Source organism: Ascaphus truei, chromosome 5, assembly GCF_040206685.1.
Source record: "Ascaphus truei isolate aAscTru1 chromosome 5, aAscTru1.hap1, whole genome shotgun sequence".
NCBI lineage: Eukaryota > Metazoa > Chordata > Amphibia > Anura > Ascaphidae > Ascaphus > Ascaphus truei.
The window spans coordinates 73,758,509-73,768,901 of record NC_134487.1 but is presented as its reverse complement, the minus strand read 5'-3'; the positions used below and the strand labels follow the sequence as shown (position 1 = coordinate 73,768,901).

The following is a 10,393-nucleotide window of genomic DNA, read 5'->3' as shown; positions in this document are numbered from 1 at the left end:
ATACCTGGGCTTTTCTTTAGATGTAGTAAGTCTCAAGAAGACACTTTCAAGGTCTAAAACTCACATACAACTGTATCTATGAATACATGTTTTGTTTTCCTTCACTGCTTGCAGCTAACCTAATCTTCTCCAGGACGTGTACACCTAGATGTTTGTTTCTTTTCAGATGGTTGTTTAAGGGCAGAGGAAAAAAAAGGACCACGATGAATGTTTTTGGTTTAGGGAAATGTTGCCAAATTGATTGATCTGGGCATCGGGGAAGCATGAAGGCCGTGAACTTTAAAAGGGATAGGGATTAAAACAATATGTAGTAACACAGAATTTGCAGGGAGACTATGTTGTAGACTAGGGGTGCACAAGCTTTGTTGTAGGGAAGGGCACAGGGCCTCTGTAAGTGCTGCACCCCCCTCCCCTCCCCACCACCACCACCACCTCCAGCAAATCTTGCACCCCCCAGTTCTAGACTGCAGTTACAGTATGAAATTGGAAAAGGCAGAATTGGAACGGGGAAAAAAAAATTCACAAAATGTTGGTGTGAACTTTAGAAAATAGGAAGAGGAAAATCAAGTATAGTCTGCAGAATTATCTGTACCCAAAGTTGGCACAGTAGATGGGGTCGGAAAAGTCTTTCATATTGACATTAATGTGCAAACCTTTTGGAAAAGTTTGCAAGGATGGCAAATGTTGCTGTTCTTTGATAACTTTTTGGGTGGAAACCGGCAAGGTTCACCCCAACAAAATTTGCATGAACCCATTGGTCATCTGACCTTGGTTTTTATAACAACATTTTTGCAGGAAAAAAATGGGAAAATGGGGAAATTTAGCAAAATTTGTAAATCTTAAGAAATGTGCAACCTGTAATGCAACTAGTTTGCCGTCTCTATGTACTGTATATTAGTGTTTATTTTGCTTTACCCTTATTCACTAAAGCATTCCAATACTTGTATATATGTATGTCTTTATTTATATAATGCCATTAATGTACATAGCGCTTCACAGCCGTAATACATGTGACATAGGAATATGAATAACAAATAATACAACTAACACATAATGGAATTAAGCATTTCAGACATAAAAGTAACATTAGGAGCCCCTTCCCCGAAGAGCTTACAATGTTATACCACCACTTCTCCTAGCAATGAGAGTAAAAAAAAACAATTAAAAAAAGAGGCTGTGAAAGTATTCATAACTTTAGAAGCTATACATGTAATTAATGCGTTCCATAAAATTTCCTAGGCACCGATTGTTTTAGATATATACACACATGTACAGTGTGTGTGTGTGTGTGTGTATATATAGGTATATATAAGGTATGCACCTTAACCCTGGCTGTGCTCAAAGCTGTGACCATGCAGCAAGCTTAAGCCTATAGGGAACCATGTTAAAAATGGTTATTGAGGCAAAAAGTGACACTGTGTGCTCATTTGCATGTCATTTCCCAGAATCCCTTGCTGCAGTGGAAGTGCTGTATGCTGGGTGATAATGGGGAAAGGCGGGGTTGCAGACCTGCCTAAGACATGCAGATGAGCATACAGCTATATTTGCATATATATATACTTTTTGCCTCAATAACCATTTTTAACATGGTTCCCTATAGGCTTAAGCTTGCTGCATGGTCACAGCTTTGAGCACAGCCAGGGTTAAGGTGCATACCCAGAAAACCACCCACAGACAGCTGTTTCGACCTTGATGGGTCTCATCAGTGTGGGGTTGATTTTACTGGGAATGCAAGAGAGGCTATGGGATAGGCTAAACCCTAATACTGAGTTAAGTTATGGTGAGTAAAAAAAGTGACAAAAACCCTCCACAGGAAAGCAAATATGCAAATATAGCTGTATGCTCATCTGCATGTCTTAGGCAGGTCTGCAACCCCGCCTTTCCCCATTATCACCCAGCATACAGCACTTCCACTGCAGCAAGGGATTCTGGGAAATGACATGCAAATGAGCACACAGTGTCACTTTTTGCCTCAATAACCATTATAAATATATATATATATATACATATATATATACATGTAGAGGTATCAGTACTGTGTTAGCCGAGCTTTGATTATATATATATATGTATATATATATATATATATATATATATATATATATATATATATATATATATTATTATTTTTTCCTCAGGGTATTTCATCAGGGGAAATCAGCAAGTCTGAGGAAACGCATAGGATTAATGTGCTGTGGACGACCTAGTGTTTGTTAAGCAAGTTGCTGCCACCTCACTCAAAGACTGCTACCATCTGCGGTCCTGTCACTTCCGCCTCCTTCCCCCTTGCTTGGAACCAGGGACATCTGGTTTGTGTTCCCCGGGGGAAGAATTTGAGAAACCACTGGTGCCGAGAGTTCCTGCTGGACGGAAACTCACGAGGACCACACTGGTCTGCGGAGCAGCTGAGCAGAGGAGAAGCTTCTTGCTGACAAATCGGAGCATGAGTATTGATCTCATACATGCTTTTTTATCTTCATTGTTTGTGAGTTTAACCATTGAGTTTTTTGGAACATTAAATCCATTTTTTATACAGTAATGCACTAGGGTTGGGCGCTTTTTTTCTTTTCTTTTTATATATATATACACATACACACACACACACACACACACACACACACACACATATATATATATACACACACACACACATATATATATATATATACACACACACACACACACACACACACACACACACACACACACACACACACACACACACACACACACACACACACACACACACATTTATACGCACACATTTATTTTTTCCTTCTCAAAAGGGTCTAGTCTAGGTATGCAACATTATTTATGATTATCTGCAGGAAAACACCCCTTTTTTGTTTTATAGAGCAGGGGTGCACAAAGTTTCCTACATGCGCCCCACTGTGTCCTCTCCCCTCCGGCTCGCACCCTGCGGCGTCATTTGATGCCGGGTTGCCATGGAGACTTGTCGCTGGAAGGGAAGTAAAAAGTTACAGAGGCCTCACACGATCCCTGGGATTTATTTTAAATGCCTTCAGGGAAGCGTGGGGCTTCTCTAACAGCCGCACCCCTCCAGAAATCTTGCGCCCCCCACTTTGTGCACCCCTGCTATAGAGCATGGGAATGGGGGCGTGAGGGGGGATCCTTACCGACTTAAACCCCATCCATTTCATTTTTGGGGACGCCTTGGTTTCAAAGATAATTACCAGTGAAGTTGATGGTGTTTCCTCAAAAGGATCTAAATGCCCATCCAATAGGAAGCCACAACTGATGATGTTGGGCTTAAAACTGGCCGACAGGATGTGGAGGCCTTTTTATTTTCCCTGAAAGGACATTTAACACCAGCAAATACACTGGTACGTACAGTATCTCGGGAAGTGGGTGGCCCCCGGAGCTGAAAATATTCCAATACTGTGGAAACAAAAGTCTAGCAGGATTACTGATTTAACCCTTTGAGCAAATAGCAATCACATGAGAGCTCCTCAGTGATTGTAGCGCCACCTAATCCGGAAACAGAAGAGGCCTCCTCTTCCATTTCCCTGTATGACTGATCGCGTTTCTGCGGAATGCGATGTCCCCTGGAAAACAAGCACAGAAAGGGCACGGCGTACCCACTACATCATGGAGAACCTGGAGTGCCAAACCCCATGATAAAGTGGCTACATCCTGGGGTACACAAAGAGTTAAACAAAAGAGGCACAAAATAGCTTGACCTTTCCATTCAACTGAAGTTTGTTTGCTGCCACCAGTGCCTGCAATGCATTGTAACAGAATATAAATGAGTGCAGAACCCTCTGGATGCCACAGGGTTTCAGTCTGCAAATGTGGATTTGTGTTCGGCACGCTCCATGTAAATGTATATAATAAATGTCTAGCAATTACTCACTGAGCTGTTCTTCTTGATTAGACAAAACATGTTGCTAAGGATACGCGCGCACATTACGAGATCTTTCTGCTCCTGCAGATGCATGTGGAGGTGGTGCAAAACTACAGGCAGGAGAATGAACCGGGATTCTGCAAAGAGAAGAAAACATCTATTTTTATTCTTTGGATCACATATAATAATGGAGAAGCTCAGCGTTGTTCCTGTATCCATCGCACCTTTTCATCATCCGATTTAAAGCAAATACACAGTAATGCCAGTCTTAGAAAATAGATCTGGAAGACTTCACGTACTAGATCAGGGGTGGGCAACTCCAGTCCTCAAGAGCCACCATCAGGTCACGTTTTCAGGATATCATTGCTTCAGCACGGGTGGTTCAATCAGTGGCTCAGTCAAAGACCTTGAGCCACCTGTGGTGAAGCAGGGATATCCTGAAAACCTGACCTGGAGTTGGCCATCCCTGTTCTTGATGTATTCCTGAAATGGTGTCATTCTTGTAGTTGCTATGGAATAGAAGTACTGTATTGTATTTAAAATAAAAGTTATTTGCATTATATCTTTCACAGGAATGTAAACCATGCTGCAGGGGTGTTAGAGCCGGTTACATATACAGTAATCTGTAAAGCATCATAAAATATTTATACCATAAAAAAGAAACCTTCCAAATGTTTTCAATATGTCAAAACCAGAAAGGATTAGTAGCCCAGAGACACAAATCAATCAATCAATCTCTCCCTCTCTCCATTATGTTGAGAGTATTGAAAAAACAGGCCCCAAGTTTTCCCAGCTGCATGATATGGTGTAGTTCAAGGGTTTACTAGTTTGCTTTCAAAATCCATATGTTGTTACTGTTTTGTAAAGAAAATGAGCTATTTTTAGCATTACACGCAAGCAATGCAATGTACCTTAACATACAGCACAACTCTGGACACAAAATGCAATATAATTAATGAGCCATGGTGATAACACAAGATTTAAAGCCATAGCTATCCATCTCTCTGACCTAATTTCCCCCGCAAAGGATATCCAAATTATCTGACATACAGTATCGGAATGCTAATTCTTGCTTTTGAAAGAGTTCCCTAAGAAATTGAAAACCAAAAGTGCTTCTCATGTGAACTAACTGGAGAATGTGATCTTAAAAGTAATGCTTAATTCCATAACCAATGCAGGACCTCACAAAACAGTTTCAGGATTGTGATGTGCTGTGTTACAGGTCACTTTGGAGATGAAGGGATTAATAAAGACAGTCAACAGTAGCAGGATTAAAAATACAGTATGTATTTTACATAAAAAGGGATTGGGATCAAAGTACTAGATATCACATACTACTAGGGTATTTTAAAACAATAGCAATGAGAAAGAAAATGTATTATTTCCCTAAAAGCAGCCAACTTTTATGGAATGACTAGTAGTGGCCCACTGATAATGGCACTGACTTTGGCCAACTCCCACTAGCCACTACTGCAAATTATGACCTTGGGGCAATTTTATTTCCATGTTACAGATGGAACAAAGGGGTTTTGCTCACACTGGCATGTTATGGTGGCATATGTTACATAGTTACAGTACATAGATATGTTGCAATATTCTAGCTATCCCTGCCATTAAATCCTTTGGAAAGGATTCTGAATTATATTACAATATTCGGTGATATCATTAGGTACAATGAAGCTGGCCAGATGTGTAGATTGTAAGGTCTCTGTTGAAGTGACTAATTGAACCTGCAAAATTGTTATGATTGAGTGTGAAGTGCTTTCCTTGCCACTCCAATTTGTGTTCCTAAGTGCAACTGCATGTTCATAAGAAACCTTTGCAGCAGAACATTCCTTTGATGATGCCACTTCTTTAACAACCTTTTCTATACTTCAATCACAAAGTTTATTTATTCATTTATTTTAAACAATTCTGCATGTCCTATTTATATTATTTCCTGATGGTTGCTAACTCATCTAAACTATTATTTTACAAGTTCTAAAGTGATTCCATATAAGTTAGGATATCATTTCCAAGGAGAATTGAAAAAGAAAACAAATGTCTCCCAAAGGAAAAACTGGCATAATAGTGCATTTTTTTAGTTATCCATCATGGTTTATTTTTTTGTTTTTTTTTTAGATAGGACTTCTGTTTATAAAGTGCTGTAATAAACAAAAATAAAAGCAACATTTTTGCCCATACACTATGGTATATAATATTTTTGCTTATATACAAATCGGTATATCTACATGTGTATACAGCTGTTATTCTCTCGTGATGTTTTTCTTCTAACAGGTTCTCTCGTTACCCGGATTGCTGTAGAGCTCGCTCTCCACCGTCTTTGCAATGCACTGAAGTTTTACATCTTGAAGTGAATCATCTGCATGCATGATTGTTGGCAGACTGCCCAGGGTATCATGCACCAAGTTTGCCACCTCTCGAACATCAAAGAGCTTCAGCAGCTCTGCGTATACAGCTGGGAAAGAATTCAAGAACACAGCCTGGGGGAGAAGGGAAACGGAAGAATACAGAATACCGTGAAAAACAAAGATTCAAATCTCACATATTTACTGTACTTACAATCAATATTAAATCAGGAGCTCTCCAGGGAAAGGTTTAATTGTGCTTTCATTGTATACAACACTACATGCAATTGCATTGGTACTGTATATAAAACAATACACAGTATGACAGAGCGGTCATTAAATAAAAACTGAATGGTAGTATCATTTGTGGATAGTTAAACCATTATTTACAAACATTTGTATTTGTACTATATCATTGCTAATTGACCAATTGAACAATTGAATTTTATTTAGTTTTTCCCTCTGACCTATAATCTACTGTCAAAAATGCTCGGCAGTGTAATACTTAAGGAAAACACCCACGACATAATTTATTTGGGGGGAAAATGCCTACCATTGTCAATTGTCTTGCTGGAGTCATTTTCTTTTTTAACCTTGGCTGCACCAAGGGGGCACCCTGCCATCTGGGTTCCACCAGGCTAACTGGGGAAACAATATCAGGGCTATCTAATAGAAGCATTGCAATGTTATTGGGAGAAGGCATCACTGCTTTATAATGGTAACAGTGGAGACAATGTTTGTAGTCGGGATTTTTTTGTCAAACCGGCACAAAAAACTACAAATATCTCCCGAAACTATGGGGTTACTAATGAGAAATCAAATTGAAGGGGCTCACTATAGGAGCATAATGGACTTAAGTTATAAGAGCGTACACTATGTATGTATGTATATTTTTGTACATGTATGTATATTTTTTATTTTATATCCCCAACCAGGTATGCAGCACTTTGACATTTTTACAACATTACAATACAATCACAATACAGGGGCTATAATAATAAATATGTGCATATGTGCATCAAGACATATATGTAAGATTGAGAGACTAATCAAAACTGAAAGAGTATATTTGAATGGATTGGTTAGTGTGTATAAAGCATACAGTAAATGCTTAATTCAACAGGTGAATTTCCAGATTGGTTTTGAAGTTAGAGAGAGGGGAGAGAATATTTTTTTTAGCGAGTGCCGAGTTTATAAGGGAGCAAACGGAGAGTATTCAGGAGCACAGAAGCAGCGACGTGATCATCACTGCAGAATTGTGAATATATTGAATAGTAGAAAGCTGCAGGCAGGGAAGCCAATAAGGAGTAGGTTGCAGAAGGCCACTCCACACGGCAGGGAAGGAGGTCATGCATTACCATTTCAGTAGTAGAGAAAAAGAGAAAGGGTTGTATTTTAGCATTATGATTGAGAAAGAAATGGCAAGATTTAGCAATTGTGTTAAGGTGAGGGAAGAACAAAAAGAAGAGTCACATCTTCCACCATATCTTAAGTCTGCTACATCTGTGCACACAGTACATACATGTACACACACTCTTGCAGGCATACATTCAGGCTTCAAAAAATAAATCTTAACAGTGGCCTTCCCCTGTTCTCAGAGCGAGGCCACTAGTATTACTATTGTAAGTGTAACCCCTCCTTATTTCCTAGATGTATTAATATGTACATACAGTACTAGGGCAGAGACCCGAGTCCACCTCCCCTGTACCTAAGAATATTCAGCTGGTGAGAAACCAGGCTGGCGTCAGACAACGCAGCGGCACATGTATCTTATAAATAATGGTATTTTATAACTAGGGAACACAGATATCGCCCTCAGAATTGGAGGACCACGAACACTATTTATAGCCATTGTACACAGAGAACAGCAATACACCCCACTGTGCTGCATCTGTTACTCAGTCCCGGTGGCCCGTGTGCTAACTAAATCAATACACCATACCTGTGACTGAGATAAAGCATTTGCTCCCTTGCTCTCCTGGGACAGAAAGAATCGGATTGACATAAGAAGCTCTTTAATACAGCACCGAAACTCTTCCTCATTCTGTCCTCCGGTGGCGAGAGAAAACAGCTTTCGGGACTGAACTATATACTTAAAAATATATTCCTGGGCCTACAAATTGAACACAAAATGGACATGATCAACTTGTACAAATAAGTTAAACTTGCCATTGGTATGTTTGACAGGTTCTTTATAAAAATACATGGTGGTATGTACTACAAGGCAAAACCAGCAGTGCAACATTTAACTGCTTGAGTGGTGTAGAAAGGTACTGCCTTCCACTCTATGCTACATCAACACTGAATGTATTGAGTATGCAGTAGTCATTTCAAAGCAATACATTAATACAGCAGTGTGCAAACTGGGGGGCGCGAGATTGTCTGCGGGGCGTGCAGGGTTTACAGAGGCCCCGCGCGCTTCCCGAACGCACTTAAATTAAGTACCGGGGAAGTGGCAATGGCCTTTGCAAACTGCACCTACCTTGGCTCAGTCGGATTCTGGAGACGTGTCGCCATGGCAACGCAGCGTCAAATTACGCTGCGAGGTTATGTGACGTCACGTTGCCATTGCCACTGGAGAGAGATGTCCTAAGAGCCATCGAGCTGCTGGAGAAGCTGCAGAGGAGCGGGGAGGTACCACCACACAAGCAGCACGCGTTACAACGAGTCCTTCAGAGTGACAATGCCGACGCCGAGGTAAGAGGGGGGCGCGCGGAGAGAGGGGAACAGCCGGCAGGGGGGCGCGGGGAAAAAAAATTGTGCTCCCCTGCATTAATACATTCCCATTATAGATTACAAGACCAGCTCAAAAACTGCAGAACACAAACGATTCTGTTTGAGACCCAGCTATCCTCATTAATTGATACAACCTAGTATAATTATAATACAGAAAAAAGGGCTATTTCCAATCATCACAACATCAAAGTGATGCTGAATGAATGGGAAGTAAAATGGGACTACATTCAATTCTTCATTGGGTTTCGTTTATTACCTTTAATACTTCCTGGATGTGCTCTTGTCGCTCAGCTTCAATTATTCTGTCAACATACCATTTCAGCACTTTTATGAGGTCTCTGTAATGTCAGGAAATATTAGTAAACTGTGATGTTTAAACAAAACAAAACCAAAAACTTTTAAAATAATTGGCGAGTTTATTCAAGTTTTTGTCCCACTGCAAAAATATTACTCCAGTTTCACCTACATTTCTTTTTTGTATTGCTTTGTTACATGGAAAAATTGCACAACTGGAGTAAAATCGTCACATTTTAACCCTAAAACACCCAACATGTTTTTATTTCACAATGTTCAGCTTTGGACAAACAGAAAATGTTGGACACATTTTTGCAATGAATAAGTATGGAAAACTTCAGATCATGCCAGGGACTAAAGGCCCTGTTGTTTTTTGGCTCAGTTGTGAAATCTTATTTTGAGGATGAAAGTACTGTAACATGAGCTTCTATTACTGAATATTGTGTTGCCTGAATGTAGTGGCTGCTGTAATGGTAACTATCTCTCAGCACAGAAGGGCCAGATAGTAGGAATAATCTCCACGTAACTCTGAGATAGTACAAAGTCAACTGAAACAAAATGTAGTTTTCATACACCACATCACGTGTTCACATTAACTAGAAGAATGAGATGTTGACGGTAAGCCTCATTGTTAGCCACAGAAGTTATATACTCCACCTCAGACCTGGTGTCATGATAATACCAGGAGATATTAGGTATTTTAATCCCTCTGGTGCCTCAGGGGTTAAATGGAGCTACAGTTTGAAGTTATTAGAAATACAATATATATTGGGTTTATGACAGGTCCAGGCTTTTCATAGGTGGGTGCTGGGTTTCAAACAGAACTTAATTGGTGGGTTATCCTATATAGCCCACTTAAAATGGCCAGATGGGTTGTATGATAAAGTCTCAAGATAAGGGCAGTTGTCTGCCAGAGGTGTAAATAAAATATAGCCCCTGTGACAACTTTCTAAATACAATTCTTTTAGAGCTAGCTCTAATACTAGCTTTCAATACTCAAAGGTATTCTCTGGAGGAAAAACAAAAAGAAAACAGCGCACAACGCTCATAGTGAAGTAAATCAATGATTCCTTGAGTTACTTCACTATAAGCGTTGTGCGCTGTTTTCTCTTTGTTTCTCTGTTTTAACTCCTGGTGGTGTTCAGCCACC

At 40.0% G+C, this 10,393-nt stretch overlaps 1 protein-coding gene across 5 annotated transcripts in view; it reads right to left on the bottom strand.

The window, feature by feature from the left end:
* DOCK4 (dedicator of cytokinesis 4) overlaps positions 1 to 10,393 on the bottom strand; it is a 446,778-nt gene that overhangs the window by 132,048 nt on the left and 304,337 nt on the right. For all 5 annotated transcript variants that reach the window (XM_075600022.1, XM_075600024.1, XM_075600026.1 and 2 more), the window contains 4 exons: positions 9,206 to 9,287; positions 8,156 to 8,326; positions 6,156 to 6,348; positions 3,875 to 4,002 (listed from right to left, as the gene is read on the bottom strand). In XM_075600022.1, coding sequence (XP_075456137.1) covers positions 3,875 to 4,002; positions 6,156 to 6,348; positions 8,156 to 8,326; positions 9,206 to 9,287 — 574 coding nt within the window. The remainder of the gene's footprint in view (positions 1 to 3,874; positions 4,003 to 6,155; positions 6,349 to 8,155; positions 8,327 to 9,205; positions 9,288 to 10,393) is intronic.